Raw genomic sequence first — 21,433 nt, forward strand, 5'->3', positions numbered from 1 at the left:
TTTACTTCTCCAAACACTCTTCCCCTCCCCAAGCAGGGCAAGTCGGGGAGGTGGAGGCTGCGGCGGCAGCTGGCCTTATTTGGTCCCAGTGGGCATTTACTCTTTAAGCGCAGGTTTCCTCTTGGCTTCCAATAGAAGCCTGCATCGAACCCAAATCATATTTTATTCTTGAGGCCTTGGGTCAACCTTGTTTCACACGCTCCCTCTGGACTGATTCCCGCCGAACACCACTCCCAGCTGTGAGCAGAAGCCGAGGTCCCAGCCAGTCATCTTCTCGGCGTAGTCGGCGTCAAAGCGCTCACTCTGGGCCACGGTGAAGGTGGTTTTCCAGTCCCCAGCCACACCTTGTGGGGGAAGGAGGGGGGTGAAGTCCCGCTGCAGAGGGGGCCCCATGGCTCAGGGTGGGCTCTGGCTGCTGCTCCCACCCTCCCTCGACACCCATCCCGGCTGGGCACCCACCTCTCCTCATGAAGGGGGAAATGTCATGGTCCATGATGTCGTGGGGGACGGTGGTATAGTTAGTCATGGGGTTCTTCTTCATCTCCTCGAAAGATGTGTGCTGGACGATGTGGTCCACGATCTCCTCCGGCAGGGAGCGCCCCACAAACTCCATGATCTTCTGAATCTCCCTTTTGGGGTTCTAGAGCAGCAGAGGACGCTTCAGCGAGGTTTGGGTTGCTCACTGAGCAAACGAAAGGGGGATCTCCTCTAACCTCAGAAGGGACCTGGCCACTTCCACTAGGAACCTCAGAGCCAGCTCCTTGTCTCACTCATCCTCTCACCTGCCTGTGATCCTGTAATAAGCTGGGTTTGGTTCTTCCTGGCTGAGGACAGGCACGGTACTCCTTCATACCGGGCCCCAGGGTAAACCCTTGGCAAACCCTTTGGCAGGGAGGGTAGAGGGCGGTGAACTGCTGATTGGTGACTGACTGCATGTGTGGCTGACTCAGGCGCCAGGGATAAGGGCCGTACAGAGTACCTGGCACTGCGGCTGAGGGAAGCCAGGACGGAGATCCAGGATGGGGTGGGCACTGCCATGGGGAGGGGGCCTGAGAGGGCTTTGGCAGGCCTCTGTGAGGATCCTGCCCCCCAGGTGCGACATGGAGGGAAGCAGGAACAGGGGGTCTCACCTCCTTCATGTCTTCATAGAAGAGGTAGAGGACCGGGTGGGTGCGACTCAGCTCCCACCACTCCTGCACGTGCTGGTACCAGGACCCGTAGCACACTGGGAAGGGGCAGGGCACCAGGGTGGGGCTGGAGTTAGTTCTAGCTGCTGCTCCTCAGCTCCGCCCCCTCCTTCCCCGAGTAGGGCCCACCTTTCCCGGCCATGAACTTCTCCAGGAAGCTGTCCCAGGTACCAGGATCAGGGTGCACCTTGGCCATGCAGTAGAAGTGGTAATAGGAGACAGCCACATCCTTTGCATTGCGGGCAACATAGACCACCTGCAGGGGCAGATCACCTCAACCCCCAGCACCATCACCACACAGCACACCCCACACCAGTCCTGGGCCCCCATCCTGCCCTCCTGTCGCCCTGGACAGCATCCCTGTGAGCGAAGTTATCTCTGTCTGGGAAAGGAGGAAACTGAGGCTTAGAGGCTGACTTGAGATCTCTCAAGATAGGTTATTACTGGGCTGGGATTTGAACCTGCTTTGATGCCAAAGTCCTAGCTGGTCCCTGGAGCCATATTTTACATTAATCTAATCTCTGTTGATGCCATCACACCCAGATTTGGAGCAAGACATGCCGGGTCCCACCAGCCCCCTCTCCCGAGAGCCTGTGATCACCTGGGCTCCGCCTTTCTCGGGTCTGCAGTGAACAGCTCACTTTCCTGGCTGAGCCCCACCAGGTCAAGCGGCAGAGAGATGAGAAAAGGCTCGAGGAAGTAAGGAGACCTTCCCAGAAGAACAGGACTAAAGCTGGATGTCCCCAGGAGCCTCCCCTTGGCTTCCCCTGCCACTTACTTTGATCTTCTGATCCAGCAGAGACTGGGGCAGCAGGGCCAGGGGCAAGTGCGTCTTGAGGAGCCGTGGGGCTGGTGTTTCTTTCAGCGTCTCCAAACCTAAGCCGCGGGTAGGGAAAGGTTTGGTGAGCTGGAGCCCGGGCCTCGCTCCCTGCACTCCACTTGCCCCCAGCAGCCACCACACACCTGAGGGAAGCCCTGGGGCTTTGAACTCAAGGAAGGGCACACGGATGAAGATGGGGGCCCGGTGACACTTCTCTAGGTCGCCACCGTGGTAGATCATGTCCAGTATCTGGCTCACCCAAGTGGTGCCTAGAGAGGGAGGGAGATGGGAACGGGAGGCGAGCAGGGCTGAGGGCGTGCCCCTGAGGGCCAGGGTGGGGATGGCGGCCCAGGAGAGGGTGGGTGGCCCTCTTCACCTACCAGACTTGGGGTAGGTGCAAATCAGCAGGTCATCAGGCTGGGGCTGGAAGCTCTGCAGCGGCCCCAAAGCTTCTGCAAAGCACTTGATGAGCGGGACCCCCTTCACATACTCCTCTGGCTGGCGGTAAGTATCCTGGACTAGCTCCATGCTGCTGTGTCAGAAGCCAGACCCCTTAATACCATCAAACAATACCATCTGCTGAAGTCTCGCTTTAAGATGAGGACACTGAGGTTTGGGGATGCTGAGCGACTTGCCCAGGCTCCAAGTCTAGTGAGTGGTGGGGCTGGGGACTCAGACTCCAGTGCCGTGCTCCCGTGCTGGCCGCACCTTTGATGTACCTGTAGAGCTTTCACAATCCCAGTGCCCAGGCTTCATCCCAGACCAAGTAAACCACGGGTCCCCAAACTTTTTGGCACCAGGGACCGGTTTCATGGAAGACAATTTTCCCACGGGTGGGGGTGGCGGGTGGAGGCAGAGCTCGGGCGGTGATGTGCAGCCCTGTTTTCTGAGCAGGCCACAGACCATGGCCCAGGGGTTGGGGACTGCAGGATTAAAGCACTCTCTGGGGTGGAGCCCAGATAGCAGGGTTTTTGAAGCTCTGCAGGAGATTCCAGCCTGCACTTGAGAAAACTCTAGGGCCTGCCCATCCGAACTCCCTGCGGGCCAGCTTTATTTTCTCTCACTACTTCCTGCTGGAGCCAGCCTCCATCCAGTGGGCGCCTCTATGCGCTCCACCCCCGACCCGTTCCCCTCCTTGAGCTCCGCAGGCCCCTCACTTGTGGAAACCCCCAGGCTGACCAGGCCTGTCATTCCACTTGCCCAGCCACACTCTATCTTGGCTTGGGGACAAATATGGCCAATTGAGCAACTGAGCTTGCTCTCGGGGCCAGAGTCTGGTATGTGAATGAGGAAAGCTCTTATGACTCGGCAGAAGGAAGGGGGATCCAGGCCAGCCGAGAGCTGCGCTGAAATGGGGATACCCATGGGACACAAGCAGGGGTGGGAGAGGCCGGAGCAGAGGGACCAGCCACAGGAGCCGAGCAGGGTGAGGGGGATCTGGCCCAGCCCACTGCCACCCTGGCACTCACCTGACTTTTCAGGAACCTGGCCTGTGCCCACCTCGGCGTGCTGTCGCTCAGGGTGTGTGCCGTGTGGACAGCGCAGAGCTGCTCTCTGAGCTGAGGATTTTGTAACTCTAAAGTGGGAGGGATCTGGAGCCAGCGCTGGGCCTTGGCAGTCCTCCCGGAAGGAAAGGGGTGGGGGAGCCTGGAGCCACACCTAGACTGACCCAAACCTCAAGATGTGACTTTAGTGTGTAGAAAACAAAAGAAAGACTGAAAGGAGAAAGGGCCCAATAGTGGTTTGGTTTTTGAGCTGTAATCTGGCTCCTGACCTGCCCCTCCGAACTGCCCCTGCAAGGTCAGGTGGCTTTTTCTTATGGACTCTGTGCAGGACGGGGAGGAGGGAAGGGGAAGGATGCACACGTGCTAGGCAGGCATGGGGCAGGGCGGGCCACTCACCTGCCCACTCGCTCCAGGCCGGTCGTGAAGGTGCCAAGAGTTCTGGCCCAGGCATTCCAGGCTCTGACCACAGGCAAGTCCAGAGTGATGTGGGTGGGCAGGGTGAAGGGGTTGGGGGTGGAGCAGACCAAGGAAAGTTCCTCTGGAGGCAACACAGGACAAGAATGCACGAGGATGCTGGAGCCTAATGACTCTGGGAGTGAGCCCCAGCGTCACACTCCCGGAGGACCTCACAGAACATCACTCGTGAAAGCACCCCAGAAGGTGCTTTTCTTCCCCTGGGTTTGAAGGCAGCTCCACAGACAGAGACAAGAAGAGACTGGGGCTTGGAAGCCACAGGGCCTCAAGGAAGGAGAGCACCCCACCTTCCTCCTCAGCCTTTGTCCTCACAATGTGGATTGAAGTCCAAAGTCAAGCCAGGCGCTGCAGGCAGTTAACAGTCTGAGCAAGGGTGTGTGAGTCTTCCGAGCCTTCAAAGACCTATACGACCTCAGAGGCCAGCTGGGAAAGCTGAGGCAGCGTGGTCTCCAGGCAGAGGAGGGGCTGGTCACATTCTTGGGCCAGTGGCGGCCCCTCCTCCTTCCTCTGTTCCTCTCACCCAAGCCTACTTGCCCCTGCCTACTTGCTCCACCCTGCCCCCCACCCCACAACGAACACCAGAAGGTACCCTTAACTTAGTCAGACTTTTTATTGAACTCAAGTAAAACCTGGCCAGACCCACGGGGGCGGGGCGGGGGGGTGTGGCACAGAACAGGAGGGGGAGGAGGGTTAGGGACACTGAGGATCAGTCTCCAGCATGTCTGTCCAGTGTTCCTGTGGAGGCAAGGGGGATTGGTCCAAGGCAGCCCAGGGGACGGAGGAGGGCAGAGAGGCCGGGGCCAAAGCCATCTCTCACCTCTTCTGATTCCAACTCTTCTTCCTCCTCAGTGCCCATCCGGCACAGCCAGATCAGGTCTCCCCAAAGCACTGAGTTCTCACAGCTACCAAGGGGTTGTGTGAGAAAACACAAGTGTCAGGCATCACAAGCCCCCTCCAGGCTAGGCCCTGGGTGCCCAGATGAGGACTCAGCTGCCTGGGCCTAGATTGGACAACTGGGCACCCACTTCCCAGAGCTAGACCAGGCAGGAGTAGGGGTAGCGAACTCACCTAGGGCATTGGCCCTCTAGGGGCAAAAGCTGCCCTGGTTCTTCCCGAAGGAACTCCTCTGCCAGGCAGATCACATGGGCCCTTAGGGGACAGCCAGGGTGGGGGCAACACAAGGGACCCTCTTCATCCTGTCAGAGGTGGCAGGCAGGTAAGAGCACACAAAGAGGAATGATGCATTTCTTCATAAAGCATTTCTATGGACCGGACAATGTTCTGGGGCCATTACATCTGCGGCCGCCAACACCCAGGCTGTAGCTGAGTACCGGTCCGCGGCCTGTTAGGAAACGGGCTGCTCCTCACCGCCTGAGCTCTGCACCACGTCCCCCCGACCCCCGGTCCATGCAAAAACTGTCTACCATGAAACTGGTCCCTGGTGCCAAAAAGGTTGGGGACCGCTGCATTACACAAAACAACCCTCTGAGGCACATACTACTATTTTTTACATCTTACAGATGAAGAAACAGGTACGGAGAGGGTAAAATACTTGCCCCCAGGAACTAAGCTGTACAACTTCCTCTGAGCATCAGCAGTGATTATGTCACAGCCTGGCCACTGCAGCCACACCTGTAGTTCCTTACAGCCCAAGGAGCCGCAGGCAGCTCACATCTCTGAATGGCAAGCACTCAACCATTTACATTCACTGAGAGCTCAGGAGAAGCCAGGGCCATCATTATTAATTTGTTAAATATCTGCAGTAGTGAACAAGAGCTGCCCTTGTGAAGTTTAGTATGGGGGTGAGGAGAGACTAATAAGACAATAAAATATGTACTATGTCAAACAATAGTAAGTGCTCAGGGAAAAAAGTGGGGCAGGAAAGTGTACAAGAAAGGTGCAATTTTAAATAGCAAGCCAGGGAAGATCTCACTGAAAAGGTGACATGTCATCAAGACAAAAGGTCTAGGCCGGGCGCGGTGGCTCACGCCTGTAATCCTAGCACTCTGAGAGGCCGAGGCAGGAGGATCGCTCGAGGTCAGGAGTTCGAGACCAGCCTGAGCAAGAGCGAGACCCCATCTCTACTAAATATAGAAAGAAATTAGCTGGACAACTAAAAATATATATGGAAAAAATTAGCCGGGTATGGTGGCGCATGCCTGTCGTCCCAGCTACTCGGGAGGCTGAGGCAGGAGGATCGCTCGAGCCCAGGAGTTGGAGGTTGCTGTGAGCTAGGCTGACGCCACGGCACTCACTCTAGCCCGGGCAACAGAGCGAGACTCTGTCTCAAAAAAAAGACAGAAAGTCTAGGGAAGACCCTTCCAGGCAGAGGGAAAGTGCAAAGGCACTGAGGAGGCACTGATGTGTTCGTGAATGGCCACAAGTACTATCATCCCCATTTCAGAGACGGGGGCAAGGCGGCCAAACTTGATCCGAAGTTGTCTGGACCCTAGACCCGCCCCTGCGTTGGGCGGATCTCACCTGGAGCAAGTGAGCGCACAGGGTGCAGCAGGCCTCAGCGGCGCCCGGGTCCAGCTCAGGCTCGGTGTCAGCACAGGGACTGGTGCGGCACCTGGGGACAGAGAGCCGGGGCGGCGGAGGCCCGAAGGCCAGCGGCACGTGTGGCGGCGGCGGCAGGCAGAGTTCCTGGCGGAAGTCAGGGCGCAGCCAACGCAGCGTGAGCGGGAGGCGCGCCCAGGGAGGCGCGCGCAGCATGTGCGCCAGCACGCGCAGGTGGAAAGCGAAGGCCGCCTCGCCGCGCAGACGCCGACCCACGTGCGCCAGGCGGCGGGAGGCTTGCGGGTGCTGCCAGGCCCACTCGAACTGCAGACGGGGTACAAGAGCGTCAGGGCAGCTCGGGGCAGGGGGCGGCCTGGGGCAGGCCCCAAGCCCCCCGCCCGCCGCCGGGTCTTCTTTCTTACCCGAAGGGCGGCCACAGTGGACGGGAAGCCGTGAACGATGAGCACCATCTCCCTGGTTAGGGGGCAGAGGAGAACGAGGGTGCGGTCCGTGAGCCCCCGACTCCGTCATGCCGAATCCCCTGGCCACGGTTCGGAGTCCTCACACCCAGCCTCAAGCCTGGCCGCGAGGCCCCGCCCCCTCCGGGGAGGTACGTCCCGCACACGTGCAACCCCAGGCCTCGCTCCAGTCCCAGGTACCTGACTCCCGTCCCTTCTAGGCTCTATTCCAACCCCAGCCTTGCTCACCAGTCCCCTCCTTAGCCAGCCCCCTCCCCCGCCCGGAGTTCCACAGGGCACCGCCTCCCTGCCGCGCCCCTCCCCTGTGATAGGCCCCGCCCCCGTCACTAGAACCCCACCCTCACCCCCCTTCCCCGTTCCAGCCCCATCAGACCCCACAGCAGCCCTGCCCTCTATCACTGGCCTGGCTCGCCCCTCTCCTCAGGCTTCTGCCCCGCGGGGCCCGCCTTCTCCATGAAGCCTTCCTTCTTGACACACAGACCCGCTCCCTCTTACCAGGGCCCTCGCCCGCTGGTCCGCCAGGCTCCGCCTTTTTTGCGGCCCCCATTGTGCTGCTGGACCCGTCGAGCAGGGTTGACGGTAAACCCCACGTAGACGCGGCCCCGGTGCCGAGGGTTCAGGCAGTAGAGCAGGTAAACGCCGTAGAAGCGCCCCGCCCTCACCGCGTCCCCCGCGGGGCCCATCGGGGCTTGTGGGTAAGGGGCAGCCGCTGGGGGTTGACTGCTATGACCTAAGACCCCAGGGAGGGCTGGGCTGCTAGGGCTGTAAGATGCTTGTTTCGGAAAAAGTGCTTGGGGACGATCCCCAGGAACCGTGGAAGTCACAGCAATGCGGGTCCGTGCCCTCTCTCTGGGCTGCTGAGGGGTTTGGAAACCCGCCCACAGAACCGAGGCCGGTACGGCGGCGACGAGCGCCAGCCAATGAGCGTCGGCTCCGGCAGCGACCATCCTTACGCACACTCTGATTGGCTAACTGATGGCAAGCGCGGAAACCCTTGACTGTTGGAAAGCTCGGCTTGCTTGAGGGCGGAGTACCGCGTTTACCGACGCCTTAGTAAGGGCGGAAGTAGATGCCCCAGCGGAAGTGGCTTCTGTAAGGGCGGAAAGCGGTGTGGCCCGGTTACGAGCTGAGGTTCCGTCCCCGCTGGGCTGCAGCCCCAGCTGGACTGCCGCTATGGAACTCAGCGCCGAATACCTTCGGGAGAAGCTGCAGCGGGACCTGGAGGCGGAGCACGTGGTGAGTTGAGCCGCCCCAACGGGGGAAAAGTGTTCCTGGGGGACGCGCTCGGCTCCATTCGTATTATTCTGCCGGGTAGGAGGTGGAGGACACGACCCCCAGCCGTTGCGCGTCCAGCTTCCGAGTCCTGGTGGTGTCCGCCAAGTTTGAGGGGAAGCCGCTGCTTCAGAGACACCGGTGAGGTCCCGGCAACACGCCGCACAGAGCGGTCAGAACTCTGGGACCACAACCGTGGCCACTCCCCTTTCTCCTGCAACCTAATTCCCTTACCCCTACAACGTGGCCCCGTGACCTTAAGGATCCCGCCTTCGTGGCCCCTGCTTCAAGTATTTCAATTTAAGCCCAACACCCCCAACTGTTCCCACGTCCTGGGGACTACAAACCTTGAGGACACCTACAGTCTCCTGAGTCACCCTAGCTTCGAGGGCCGCAACCCAGGCCCCATTCTCCCATTCCTAACGGCATCTCTCCCCCTAGGCTGGTGAACACGTGTCTAGTGGAAGAGCTCCCGCACATCCATGCTTTTGAGCAGAAAACTCTGACCCCAGAGCAGTGGGCCCGTGAGCAGCAGAAATGAGGGACCAGGACCTGCACAGCCATTAAATTATAAGTCAGGACCAGCGTCTGTGTTGGTGTGTTGTGTGTGGGAGGGCATTGAGACTGACTCTAGGACCTGGCCTCTCCCTGCCCTCCTCCATTGTTTTACCTTGGACAAGGCCCTCTCCCATCTGGGCTTCTGTATACCTGCTTGTAAAATGAAAGTTTTATTGTTACGGTCCCCTCCAGAGCCTGCCTCACAAGCCTTGTCTGTGTAACTCTCTGTAGACCCCTAAGGGCCTATACTGCCACCACCCACCCAACCCCAGAGAGCTGGGGTTCCTGCTTTCTACCAGCCTTCAAGATGCAGAGATGAGAAAGTGCTCAAGGTTTCAGGGCCCTGGACAGTTGAACAAGCCTCTCCCTCTCCCCAGCACCCTTCTAATATCAAAGGCATGTTACAGGATTTTACACATCCCCTACAGGTACCTTCCCTCGGCCCTTCAAAGGCCTCAGGGGATGTGATGCCCAAGTAGGAGCTCCTCAACACCTGAAATCTGAAGTTTTCTGGCCCACTGGAGAAGGTCCAGTGGCCTCATAGCTCTGGGCTTGATGTGGCCACAGCTGCCCCTGGGAAGATCATGAGGTTTTCAGGAATTGGGGCTGTGGAGAGGGGATAGGGATGGGATTGGAGCAGAAAAAGAAGGCTGACCTGAGTCACAAAATTGGGGCAGGTGGTGCTCCTGTGTCAGTCTTAACCACAGGTTGTTAGGGTTGGTAGGACCTTGCACAGAGGTCACTGAAACCCAGGAGGGATAGCAAGCGACCCAGTTGGTGCCAGGGCTCTTTGGGACTGAGAAATTGCAAGTTTCAGCCATCACCCACTCTGTTCCCCTGTGTTTTCAAGACTAGTTTCTCGGTCCCTAAATTACCTCCAACCCCTACCTCCTTTTCTTGTTTCCACCAGAAGAGAATGGGCTAGTAAAGCGGAGAGTCGTGGTCATGACTGGTTAATCCTTCAGGGCTCCAGGGATCATTTCCTGAACTTTTTTTGGTTCCCTTGGGCCAAGAGGAAAACTAGTGACTGAGTCTACTTATGCAGACCCCAGAAGGCCCCATCGTTCCCATTGTGCGGGAGAGGCTCAGAGTAGGATCATTGCCTCTTTAAGAAGCCAAGACCGCACCTCTGATTGGATCCACCTACCACATTCACCGGGCTGTGATGACATCCCTCCCCCATTTTATAGATGGCAGCTGAGGCCTGGAGAGAAGTGACTTGCCCAGGGTCACATAGCTTGCATAAAGGGTGAAACCCAAGTGGGCAGATGGGGATGTTTGTCCATCTGTTTTCATGCACTTCTCTACCCAGGTAGTTTCCAATGGCATGCTGAAGAGCAGGGGTCTGGGAATGGGGCCTTTGGTGGCTCCTGCATGATATGTGCCAAGTTCTGCTATGGCCAAGACACCCATCCCAAACAGCCCTGTGTCCTCCCGGTTCAGGGGATCACCCACTAAGTTGGTCATCAGAACCTACTCCCACACCCCCCCTCAGCAGGGCCTGACAGATCTATTCCTTCCAGGGCCCTCGCACAGAGGCTAGGCCCAGGGAGGACCCACAGTAAGGGCTCAAGAGGCAGCAGCTCTGCACAGGGGAAGGCCCTGAACTTGAAGGGGGAGACTTAGGCCATGACTCGGGATCTCCCTTCAGCAAGCTGGTCTCACTCTGTGCCTTAGTTTCCTTACCTGTAAACTGGGGTCAGGCTGTTGTTTTTTTGTTTTTTTGAGACAGAGTGTTGTTTTGTTGCCCTGGCTAGAGTGAGTGCCGTGGCGTCAGCCTAGCTCACAGGAACCTCAAACTCCTGGGCCCAAGCGATCCTACTGCCTCAGCCTCCCAAGTAGCTGGGACTACAGGCATGCGCTACCATGCCCGGCTAATTTTTTCTATATATGTTTTTAGCTGTCCATATAATTTCTTTCTATTTTTAGTAGAGACGGGGTCTCGCTCTTGCTCAGGCTGGTCTCGAACTCCTGACCTCGAGCAATCCTCCCGCCTCAGCCTCCCAGTGCTAGGATTACAGGCGTGAGCCACCACGCCCGGCCCAGGCTGTTGTTTTGCTTCTAAGCTTTTTCCTTGGAGAAGGCTTCCATGTTATTTTTATTCTTTAGGCCTGCAGTGGTTCAGCTCCCCCCAAGCAATAGTGCCAGTACGACTGCATGCAACCAGATGTTTTGGTTGACTAGGAAAGCCAGATTTGGGATGAATATGGACATTTTTGAGGCCTTAGGCCAGGGCTTTGAATAGCTCAGACCTGCCAGCCCTGAGGAGCTGGGAAATGGAGAACAGGCTCTGAAGCACATCCTGTGTCGTAGGGCATCTGGAGGCACTCCCCACCCCTACCATGGGCAGTCTCATCAGGGCTACTGCGGGGAAGTGCAAGGGCTAGTCAGTTCACCAGACCCAGCATCCAGACCACCAGTCATCAGAGTCTGAGCAGTACCAGAAAATAAAGCCATTTTATTATTTTTTTTCTTATCTGCCATGTGGCCCGAGGAGTGGGGACTGAATGGAAGGTTGTGAATGGCTGGCCCCACTGAAGGTCCTGGAGCCTCTACTTGGCCTGGATGGTCTCCTCCAGCCTATCCAGGCGCTTCTGTAGCTCCTGCACCGTGGCCTGGAGCTTCCTCATCTCTTCCTCCAGCCGGGATACGACCTCCTGAGGGACCCAGTGCTGCATTAGGCCCAGCTCCTCCCTGGGTTCCCCTTACCCTGCATCTGCCAAGCCCCTCGCAAGAGCCCCAGGCCTCGGGCCCTTCTGTCCCTCAGCCAGTTGCTACCTGGAGACCTACAGGCCTGTAAACCTGAAACCTGTTCCGAGTCCTCAGGATTACCCACTCCCAGCCCCCAAAGGGTCCCCACTGTTGTGAGTTTGAGCTGCCACAAACACCAGCCCTACCCCATCTGCCTGTCCCAACTGCCCTGCTGCCCCACCCTCTCACCGAGCTGGGAGTGCCACTGGCCTCCGGTGCTGCCCTCCTACGCCCGGTGTCCAGGCCCCGGTTGACCCTCAGCTCCCGGCTCTTCGGGGGAACGTAGCCATCCTTGAGGGAAATGAGGAGGGGCCCAGCATCCCGACCCCCCAGCCACTCCTCAGCTGTCAGGGCAGGGTCAGGCCCTGCAGTGGGGGGATACAGGTCCTCCTGGAACAGGTCCGACTGTGGGCAAGGCCAAGGCTGGTTAAGAGAGTACTTACGCTGCAACACCACCCTGCAATGCCCTGGGGTCAATGCCCCTCCCGGGAGCCCAGGGAAGGGCATGGGAGCGTCACCTTTCTAGGCACTGTCATGGCAATAGGCTCACACCTCCGCTCGTGCAGCTTGTAGAATCTGTGAAAACGGGAAGGTGAGCATCGCCCACAGCATGGCTGGGTGGGGGGCTAAAGGCCAGCATGTGGTTAGCACTGCCCAAGGAGCATGCGCCAGTCAGGGTCAAGGGTCAGTCACCTGGCAATCTCACACTTGTTCACCTCCAGGCCACGTTTGGGCATGTAGCCCATGCCACGCTGGGACTCCTTGGAACTGAACATGGAGAGATAGTGCAGGAATGGGGCCTCAGAAGTGATCTCAAAGTACCGGATAGAGCTGTCACCCTGCAGGTGGCAGAGGGAGAGTCAGCTCCAACAGATGCCTTGGCCCTGGTCCTCTCCGAGTCCTCACCACCCACCTCCCTGCCCACCCCGCCTGACTGGCCACCTTGCCACAGAGGTAGACAATGTTGGTGTCGGGGTCAAAGAAGGGCAGCAGGACACCGCTGCTTGTGTCCAGCTCCTGCAGGGACAGCGGCTCCTCCAGGTGCTTCTGTAGAGACAGGTGGTAGGTAACAATGGGCTGGGCCATGTCAGGCCCTGGGATGGTGATCTTCACCAGGCAGTGACCCAGTGAGAGCCATCCCACGCCAAACAGTGGGAGCCCCATCTCATGCACGGGTAAACTGAGGCCCATGGCTTTTCTGGCCTGGCAAGTGGCAGAGCAGGGCCTAATCCTCCAGTCCTTGAGACAGAGTCTCATTCTGTTGCCCCAGTTAGAGTGCCATGGTGTCAGCCTAGCTCACAGCAGCCTCACTCTTGGGATCCAGCATTCCTCCTGCCTCAGCCTCCTGAGTAGCTGGGACTACAGGCACGCACCACCATGCCCGGCTAATTTTTTCTATTTTTAGTAGAGACAGGGTCTTGCTCTTGCTCAGGCTGGTCTTGAACTCCTGAGCTCAAGAGATCCTCCCTCCCCGGCCTCCCAAAGTGCTAGGATTACAGGCGTGAGCCACCATACCCAGCCAAGCCTCCAGTCTTTTTTTTTTTTTTTTTTAACTCCCAGTCCAGGGGCCCTCTGCGTCCCAGTTTGGAACTCACTGTGTCCCACAGCGCCACCTGCCGCTCGCTCATGCGGCTGAAGCCCGTGGTCAGGATCTTTCCATCCGACACGAACACAGCACGCACAGGCCGGGTCCCCTCGTGCGGACGGTCCTTCTCCTGCAAAGAAAGGGAGGTGGCAGGTCAGGCACACACACACCCTCTACGGGGCCAGTCCCAGGTGGGAGCAAGGGAAGGCAGCATCCAAGCGCCTGGTTGATGGCAGGTAAAAGGGATAAAGGTCCTAGGGTCAAGGGTCAGGGTTCATGGTGACTCACAGCTACAACAGTGCCTTTTCGGGGCTCAATTATGCGCACGCGCTTGTCGCGGCAGGAGGTGCAGATGAGGGCTCCGTCTCGGCTCCAGTCCACGCTGTAGATCGTGTCTGGGTGCACGTCTGGGCCCAGCGTCAGCACGGCCACCCCAGTGCCCACGTCCCACACCAGGATCACATTGTCACAACCTGTGCAATCCCCCCCAGTGCCAGAAACCATGATCCTCCTGCCCTCATCCATGTCAGGCCACCAGCCACCCCTCATCCCCCACCCCCTGTGGCACCTGCACTTAGCAGCACGTTCTGGGCTGTGGGGTGCCAGGTCACGATGCCCACGCGCTTGGTGTGGCCCTCCAGGGTGATAACAGGCTCCCGCAGGGGCAGTGTCAGGCCCCCATCAGGGATCTCCCACACCTGCAGAGAAGGGGTGAGTGAGTGAGTCTTTGGGGTCCAAATGTCAGATCCCATCCTGGAGCCCTCCTCCTAGCCCCTGGGTCCCCATCACCACTCACCATGACTGTGCAGTCCTCAGAGCCACTGGCAATGACATTGTCATTGTGTGGGCACCAGGCGATGTCCAGCACGGGGGCTGTGTGGCCACAGACTGTGGGTGCGTTCTTGTCCACACGTCCAGTCTAGAGGGCACAGGAGGGCCTTACAAGAAGCACTTTTGCCCCCAAACCCAATCCAACCTCCCTACACCCACTTTGGAGAGGCCCAGAGAGGAAGGCTGTGGGGTTCCAGGAAGTGGCCCAGGGCCTGGGGTGGGGACGGTTTGTTCTCTTTGCCCCAATCCCAGAGTTGCCTGGGCAAACCCCAGGATGCAGGGTCCTGCCCCTGCCTTACTGTGAGACCCTGGCCAAGTTCCCGCCAGTCTCTATCTCAGTCCTAGTCTGTGCCTGAGAGTCGGCACCCCCCCCCCCACCGCCCCCGCCCCACGTCCCGGAGTGAGGCTTCCATGGGCACAACAGGCCAAGGCCCGGGACCCAGGACAGGGGCAGGGTTGGGGCTCTCCAAGGAAGAATGTGAATGGTGGGGCTGCAGGGATGGGCCCTGCCAAAAGGAGGGGTCCGAGGAAGTCTGTCATAACTGGCCCCCCGGCAAGGACAGAGGTTTGGAAATGGCCTCTTCCGGGGACAGCTGCTTCAGCAGGGCTTCCTGTGTAGAGAGCCATGCAGGGCGCGGGCCCAGCTCTCACCCCGACAACCACTTCCTCTTCTTTTTGCTTCCATCGGCCCTTTTAAGGTAACAGCTCAGGGCCATCTCCCCTTCCTGCCTTACCCCCCAAAGAGCACAGGGGTGTGCTGGGGTGGGGTCGGCAGACGGCAGGTGGAGGGGCAGCGCCACCAGAGGGAAAGCTGGGCTGGGGAGGGAGAAGGCCTCTTGCATCATCTCTGCCTGCGAGCTGGGGGCTGGAGCTTACTGGGTCCCCAGGGGCTCAGCCTGGCTTCTCAGACAGGCCCCAACCTGGAGTCCCTCCCAGCCCCGAGAACACTGCTGGGCCTGTCCAGACCGCATCCCAGCCCTCTCCGTGCTTCTGCGGGGAGAGCCTCAGGCTGAGACTCAGGAGACCTGGTCCTGGGAGGTCCTGCAGGACTTGCCGTGACACCTTTCTTGTGCTGTCTCCCATCTGAGCTTCAGTTTCCCCACACCCCCAGCATGGAGGAGCTGGAGGGAGCTTAAGACTCATCCAGCCCAGCTCAGTGTTACAGATGACAACATTGAGGCCCAGGAAGGCTTGATGACAGTCACCTAATCAGGACCTCTCCGGAGCCATGGGTTAGGTGCAGGAGCTGCTGTGTCCAGGGCCTCACCTTGCCCAGGGGCAGCACCAGGAAGGCTCCTCCCCCGCTGGCCTCACAGATCAGGGCCACGAACTTGGGGTTGACGGCACAGAAGCCACTGTCCCAGGTGGTCTGTGAGACACGCACGTCCTCATAGCACTGGTCAGCCTTGGCCGGCTGGCCAAACACGTGGCGGAACTTGCTAGAGCGGACCACCTGCCGGCTCATCCTGGGGGCACACAGGTTGAGAGCTTTTCTCCCTTCATGTCAGCTCTGATCTTTCAGTGGCCCCCACCTCCCCCAGGACACCCCTCAGTCCGAGCATCATCCCTGGGGGCTCCTTGCCCCTTACTCTCTGTGGCTGAAAGCCTGCCACCCTCCCTGCTCACCTTCCCCAGCCCCCTCACTCCTGTCTAGCCGGCAAGCCCACCTTCTCCACCCACTGCAGGCCACTCTCAGCCGCCCTCTCAGTCCCACAGCCTCAGCCTCTGCAACAGAGAAGGTGCGGAGCGGCGCCCAGCACATGTTTGTTGACTGACTGGCCGTCGGATGCAGAGCCCTTCGTCTCTAATGGCTCGGATTCCAGGGCATCAGCCCAGATGGCAGAGGGTGGGTTCTCCCTTAGTTACTGTGTCCAGAGGCCACATCCCTCATACCCACATGGAGAGCTTCCTGAAGGCAGGGTCAGGGGCCGGCCCTGCCTCGCCTCCTGGCACAGGGCTGGACACACAGGAAGAAGTGTGAGGGGCCCGCCCAGAGGGAAAGCGGTGACAGGATGGCTTCCCCAGTAGGTCTCTGGGCACCAGAAACCGGTGATGGCTCAGGTCCCAGTGTCTCCTGCCTACACCTCTGCCTCTCGCCTCCGCTCTGGAAAGCAGGTGCCCTTCCGTGCCATCCCCACCCCTGGGAGCTCCACACAGGAAGGCAGCGGCCGACCCTGGCTTCTCTGAGGTCCGGCTGGGATGGTTCCCCCCACGATGGCTGGGTGGGGAACAAGGAGCTCCAGGGGCCAATCCTGTGCCCAACAGCGTCACCTTCCTGCTCAGTGAAGGGGCCTGTGCTATGCTCAGAGGGCACCCTGCCCAGAGCCTTCTGCCCACCTCCGCAGCTTCGCCCCTTGCCCTGCCTTGGGCTCCAGCCCCTAGCCCACCCTGGGCCCAGGGAGGAGGCTGCTAGGTGTGCCGGCCCCAAAAGCTGTGAGGAGGTGTGTGAAGGGCCCCAGTCTCGTGGGCAGCCCGGGTCTGGGGAGAGGGGAGCCCCAGACCAGAGGTGGGGGGATAGGAAGCCATCGCCCCACCCTGCCTCCTCCCCCACCGCAGGTACCAGGCCCGGAAACCACGGAAAGGGGAACTTGGTCTTTTTCTTGTTTTGCTCTCAACCCCTTCCTGTCTCCGAGCCCAGGGCAGCTGCCTCGCTCGCCCCACCCTGCGCCCCACTCCCACCCGCAGAGACTCCCATTCCGGAGTCTGTGCTGACCCCGGCTCCCCACCCCCATCTTGGCTGCGGGGGCCCCGCTCCCTCACCTCCTCGGAGCCCTCGGGTCCCCGGCGGGCCCTCGCTCTCCAGGCAGCGTCCCTCCAGGCGGCCGGACCCACCGGCTCCGTCGCCTCAGCCCTGCGGGGTGCTGACAGCCCGCCCGCCCCCGCAGCCCGCGGCGCCCACGCTCGCGCCTGCCCCACAGGTGGCCGGTGGCCGCCAGGCCACCCCCGCCGCCCCGGGGGCCCCAGCCTTACCTGCTGCCGAGCTGAGAGTGGAGAGTGACCCCCAAATGGAGGCGGAGGCGGAGGCGGAGGCGGAGGAGGAAGGAGCGGAGGAGCCGAGACGCGCCCGCTAAGGATGCTCTTGTCAAGACAATGAATGAGAAGCGGCCGAGCACCGCCTCCTGCGGGGGGCAGCGCCCCTCGGGGCGGAGCTCTAGGGGCCGGGCCCGCCCCCGACGGCCGCCGCCACCCGCGCCGCCACCCGCCTCCGGCTCGGCGACAACTGCGGGGCCCAAGCACATGCTGCTGGCCAGTCGCTCCTAATCGAACTTGCACTTTTGAAAAATGTCAAAATGCAAAAATACCCCATTCTTCCTCCGTCATTCAGCCCGCCCCAGCCTGCTCGGCATCCTTGCCCCGGCATTCGTGACAGCTGCCTGGCAGCCCTCCAGGCCTCCGGACCCCCGCGCCGCCGGCACGGCAGGACAGCGAGGGCGAGGGGACCAAGGTTCTTGCCCCGGCTTCTAGATCTACTCATGGGTGGCTTCAGGGATCACTTATCCTCCGGGGTGTCCTGTCTTCACCTGGAGCACGCTTGTCCACCTGCTTCGCAGGGTTGTGGCAAGGAACAGCTGAAATAACCCGGCATTACGGAGCACAGCGCCGGACACACAGGAAGAAGTGTGAGGGGCCCGCCCAGAGGGAAAGCGGCGACAGGATGGCTTCCCCAGTAGGTCTCTGGGCACCAGAAACCGGTGATGGCTCAGGTCCCGGTGTCTCCTGCCTACACCTCTGCCTCTCGCCTCCGCTCTGGAAAGCAGGTGCCCTTCCGTGCCATCCCCACCCCTGGGAGCTCCACACAGGAAGGCAGCGGCCGACCCTGGCTTCTCTGAGGTCCGGCTGGGATGGTTCCCCGCACAGAGGCCATGGGTCAGGCTCTCGGCCTGGCGGGAGGAGAGAGGAGGCCGGACGTCGGTCAGACCCAGGCCGCGGAAGAGTCTGCTCCCATCCCGCATTCAGAGCGCACCCTGCACGGAGCTCCAAGGCCGGCGAGAAAGGCCTACTCTAGAATCTGGTTGCTTTCTGAGTGTGACCCCTGGCTGTCACACCTACTGACAAGATGCTTAACCTTTCTCAGCCTCAGTTTCTCCCTCTGTAACAGAGCCACACCTACTGAATAGTGTTATGGGAGTGATTACCTAAAATAACCCAAGAAAAGCCTTAGGCACCTCGTGGGAGAGTAGCAAGTGGCTTAATAAATGTTATTTTATTACTTATTTTAAAAAGTAAAATCTTATTACTATTGTTTACAGAGTATTTGGGCTGAGCCTGAAGGATGAGAAAGAGCCAACAGGCAAGGCTCGTAGGGGTCCTGTGGGCTGGGGGACAGCCTGAGCAAAGGCCCAATGATGTTAAGAGGTTCCAGAAACAGCAAGGGACTGGTTCAAATCCTATTCCACCACCGATTGAATGTGTGCTCTCGGGCAAGAGTCCTAACCTCTCTGAACGTCAGTTTCTTCATCAGTAAATGAGGGATAAAATAAGATTTGTTCTGCCCACCACACAAAGCTGAGGCTCTAATGAGACAATGCATATGGAAGTGACAGATAATTCAACTGGAAAAACGTAATTATCCCAGTAGGACTGGACTGGGCTGAGAGGGGGCAGGAACTGTGATGTGCAGTCTCCAACTGAAGTGATAAGAACAATAGCTGTTGTTTACTGAGTACCTACTCTATGGCAGGCACAGCTGTAAACACTATAACTATACTACACTCATTTAATCCTGAAATGCCCCTAGATGGCAGCTACTATCTCCATTTTACAGAGGAGGAAACTGAGGCACACACTGGCTTCAACTGTAGAGAGCCCATTGCCACATAGAGGACAAGCACTTTGGTGAAAACCACGCCCCCAAAGGCAGTGAGCCTGACGGGCCTGGAGAGGCAGGGGTTGTGGCAGACAACCCTGATTCCAGACACCGGGCGGCCTGCGGCGCTGGGGGTGCGTGGACAAGGGGCTGCCGCAGGGGGCGGACTTGAGGCCAGTGCGGGAGCTTCAGGGAGGCAGACTCTGCAGCGCGCAAGGCTGAGTTAGCTCAGTGGCAGGCAGCGAAGGCCGGGCTGCGCGGCTTTCCGCGTGTTTGAGAAGGGGCTGGCGCTTGCCTCGGAGGACGAGAGAAGGGCATTTGTCTCTCTTGTTGCTGACGGCGCGCCCTCTTACGTCTTCACTCCTGGCAGTACCTGGGCTTTCCTTTGAGCAACCAACCTTTCCTCAGGCAGTCCATGAGGTTCGGGAGGGGATCCGGGTGGGCCCATGGCCCATGCTTCCCCAGCCAAAGCAAACTCTTTCCGTTGCTCAGAGATGGACCCTTGATTCAAGTCTACACAATCAGAAGCTACTGGGAGCTACTGGGAGAAGGATGCCCTCTTTCCACGGGGGGTTGGTAAGCTGATAGGATATAAGCCCAGCACTGGTTGGGACCATATGTCACCATGTAGGAAAAGCCGGCCAGAATGAGCCCACACAGAAGACTGCAGAGGCAAGATATGTAGCCAGACATAGCCTTGACATCATTTGAGTATCTGGATCAAGCCATGCCTGAACCCCTTAACTTTTCTGTTACATAAGGCAATAAGTTCCTTTTTCACATAACCTAATAAGTTTGAGTTGAATTTCTGGCACTTGCAACTGAAAGCATTCTTCTGACTGGTACACCCGCCCTAGAGGGAGACAGGACCAGAGACCCTTCCAAGGAGCCAAACACATACAGCAGAAATGAACTGAAATGTTGGGATAAAGTCCACACTCCTTAGCAAGGCTCACAAGGCCTTCTTTGGTCTGTCCTGCCCTAAACAGGCTGCAGAATACAATGGGGTCAGACAGACCTGAGAACCCTAACTTCACCATCTCCTTGTCACGCCCGGCCAAGTGAGGTTTCCTCATTTAGAAAAGGTGCACAGGGCGGGCGCGGTGGCTCACGCCTGTAATCCTAGCACTCTGGGAGGCCGAGGCGGGTGGATCGCTTGAGCTCAGGAGTTCAAGACCAGCCTGAGCAAGAGCGAGACCCCGTCTCTACTAAAAAATAGAAAGAAATTAGCTGGACAACTAAAAATCTATATAGAAAAAATTAGCCGGGCATGGTGGCGTATGCCTGTAGTCCCAGCTACTCGGGAGGCTGAGGCAGGAGGATCGCTTGAGCCCAGGAGTCTGAGGTTGCTGTGAGCTAAGGCTGATGCCACGGCACTCACTCTAGCCAGGGCAACAAAGTGACACTCTGTCTCAAAAAAAAAAAAAAGAAAAGAAAAGAAAAGGTGCACAGCAGCTCTCACTTTATCGAATATGAGGACTGATTGAAATAATTTATAGTGAACGCTGGGCATCGTGCCAGTAACCGTGCGTGAGGGTGCTGGCATGCCTCCCACTCCCTGGGCTTTCCTCAGGAAGAAAGCATGGCCCTAGAACCACACAAGTAACATGTTGTCCTTGGGAAGTCACTTCCACTTGGAGTTTTCTGCCCTCCAAATGGTGATGTTCTCTATATACATATGAAAAGGATTCTTCTCTCTTTTTTTGAGACAGGGTCTCACTGTGTTGCTTATTTTCCATCCCTTTCTTCATCCATCCATCCATCCTACCACCCACCTGGTTGTGTCCCAGGCAGCGTGCTTGGTGCAGGGGATCCAGAGGCTAACTAGGCACACCCCTAACAGTAGAGAGGACCTGATCAAGAGATATGGGCTGGTGACCCATGCCAGGCCAACAGCGCCCTGCAACTCTTCCAGGCCTCTAATTGGAGCTTTCTGTTGGGTGACTCAGGTTACAGGATAGAAGTCTAAAAGATGCTGGTGGTCATCTCTTCTCACCTTCATCGGAAGCAAGACTGCCTGAGAACAGACCCAACCTAGAGGACAGTAGGGCCAAGAAAGGAAGAGAGTTAGACAGAGTCACTGTGGAAGACCCTGGGTCTAGCCAGACTTGAAGCTGGCCGTTTTCAGTTATGTGAAGCAGCAAGTTCTCTTTTTTTCTTACCAACCTTGACTTAGGTTTCTTTTTTTTTTTTTAACTTTTGGTGGAAATAAGGTTTTATTTTATCTGGTTTTAAAATTTGAGCCATTTACACTTTTGAACTTTTACTGTAGAAATTTTCAAATACATAAAACCAAAAGAATTAAATAATAAACACTTGTATTCATCTTCCAAGTTTGACAATTAACATATATTGGCAATATTTGATTCAAATATGGCAATATTGGCAAATATTGATTCATTTCTTCTTCCACATTATTTTCATAGAATGTATTAAAACAAATCCCAGACATCATAACATTTCAACTTAAATACTTCGGCATTTACTTATAACAGATAGGGACTTTTACAATCAACTTTACTTACACACAATAAAATACATCTCAATTTTCATACAGGTCGGGCGCAGTGGCTCACGCCTATAACCCTAGCACTTTGGGAGGCTGAAGCGGAAGGATTGCTTGAGGTCAGGAGTTCCAGACCAGCCTGAGCAAATGCGAGACCCG

At 58.0% G+C, this 21,433-nt stretch overlaps 4 protein-coding genes across 11 annotated transcripts; 1 reads left to right on the forward strand and 3 right to left on the reverse strand.

Annotated features, from left to right (window-relative positions):
• Positions 1-144: 144 nt before the first annotated feature.
• LOC138394767 (sulfotransferase 1A1) lies at positions 145-3,567 on the reverse strand. 4 transcript variants are annotated; one of them, XM_069487140.1, is made up of 8 exons: positions 3,477-3,567; positions 2,388-2,559; positions 2,151-2,276; positions 1,966-2,063; positions 1,317-1,443; positions 1,131-1,225; positions 460-640; positions 145-344 (listed from the first exon to the last, which is right to left on the reverse strand). In XM_069487140.1, the coding sequence occupies exons 2-8, from the start codon at positions 2,533-2,535 to the stop codon at positions 193-195; spliced, it is 927 nt and encodes a 308-aa protein (XP_069343241.1). In that variant the 5' UTR covers positions 2,536-2,559; positions 3,477-3,567; the 3' UTR covers positions 145-192. The 4 variants fall into 4 exon arrangements, with proteins under 4 accessions (XP_069343241.1, XP_069343240.1, XP_069343239.1 ...); XM_069487139.1 differs by having other exon boundaries at positions 2,388-2,536; positions 3,477-3,566; XM_069487138.1 differs by having other exon boundaries at positions 2,388-2,539; positions 3,477-3,566.
• Positions 3,568-4,544: 977 nt separating this feature from the next.
• SLX1A (SLX1 homolog A, structure-specific endonuclease subunit) lies at positions 4,545-7,830 on the reverse strand. Of its 5 annotated transcripts, none has more exons than XM_069485791.1 (6): positions 7,460-7,830; positions 6,908-6,959; positions 6,468-6,803; positions 5,055-5,182; positions 4,804-4,888; positions 4,545-4,721 (listed from the first exon to the last, which is right to left on the reverse strand). In XM_069485791.1, exons 1-6 carry the CDS (start codon positions 7,645-7,647, stop codon positions 4,677-4,679), a joined length of 834 nt encoding a protein of 277 aa, XP_069341892.1. In that variant the 5' UTR covers positions 7,648-7,830; the 3' UTR covers positions 4,545-4,676. The 5 variants fall into 5 exon arrangements, with proteins under 5 accessions (XP_069341892.1, XP_069341891.1, XP_069341894.1 ...); XM_069485790.1 differs by having other exon boundaries at positions 6,468-6,809; XM_069485793.1 differs by lacking the exon at positions 6,468-6,803.
• A 111-nt stretch (positions 7,831-7,941) lies between these two features.
• Positions 7,942-8,980, forward strand: BOLA2B (bolA family member 2B). Its single transcript, XM_069486058.1, has 3 exons — positions 7,942-8,200; positions 8,280-8,377; positions 8,678-8,980. The coding sequence occupies exons 1-3, from the start codon at positions 8,138-8,140 to the stop codon at positions 8,775-8,777; spliced, it is 261 nt and encodes an 86-aa protein (XP_069342159.1). The 5' UTR covers positions 7,942-8,137; the 3' UTR covers positions 8,778-8,980.
• Positions 8,981-11,252: 2,272 nt separating this feature from the next.
• Positions 11,253-17,013, reverse strand: CORO1A (coronin 1A). Its single transcript, XM_069485606.1, has 11 exons — positions 16,932-17,013; positions 15,229-15,427; positions 13,927-14,049; positions 13,699-13,828; positions 13,419-13,603; positions 13,141-13,260; positions 12,488-12,592; positions 12,239-12,384; positions 12,064-12,121; positions 11,735-11,950; positions 11,253-11,451 (listed from the first exon to the last, which is right to left on the reverse strand). Exons 2-11 carry the CDS (start codon positions 15,424-15,426, stop codon positions 11,347-11,349), a joined length of 1,386 nt encoding a protein of 461 aa, XP_069341707.1. The 5' UTR covers position 15,427; positions 16,932-17,013; the 3' UTR covers positions 11,253-11,346.
• Positions 17,014-21,433: the final 4,420 nt, after the last annotated feature.

Source organism: Eulemur rufifrons, chromosome 14, assembly GCF_041146395.1.
Source record: "Eulemur rufifrons isolate Redbay chromosome 14, OSU_ERuf_1, whole genome shotgun sequence".
Lineage (NCBI taxonomy): Eukaryota > Metazoa > Chordata > Mammalia > Primates > Lemuridae > Eulemur > Eulemur rufifrons.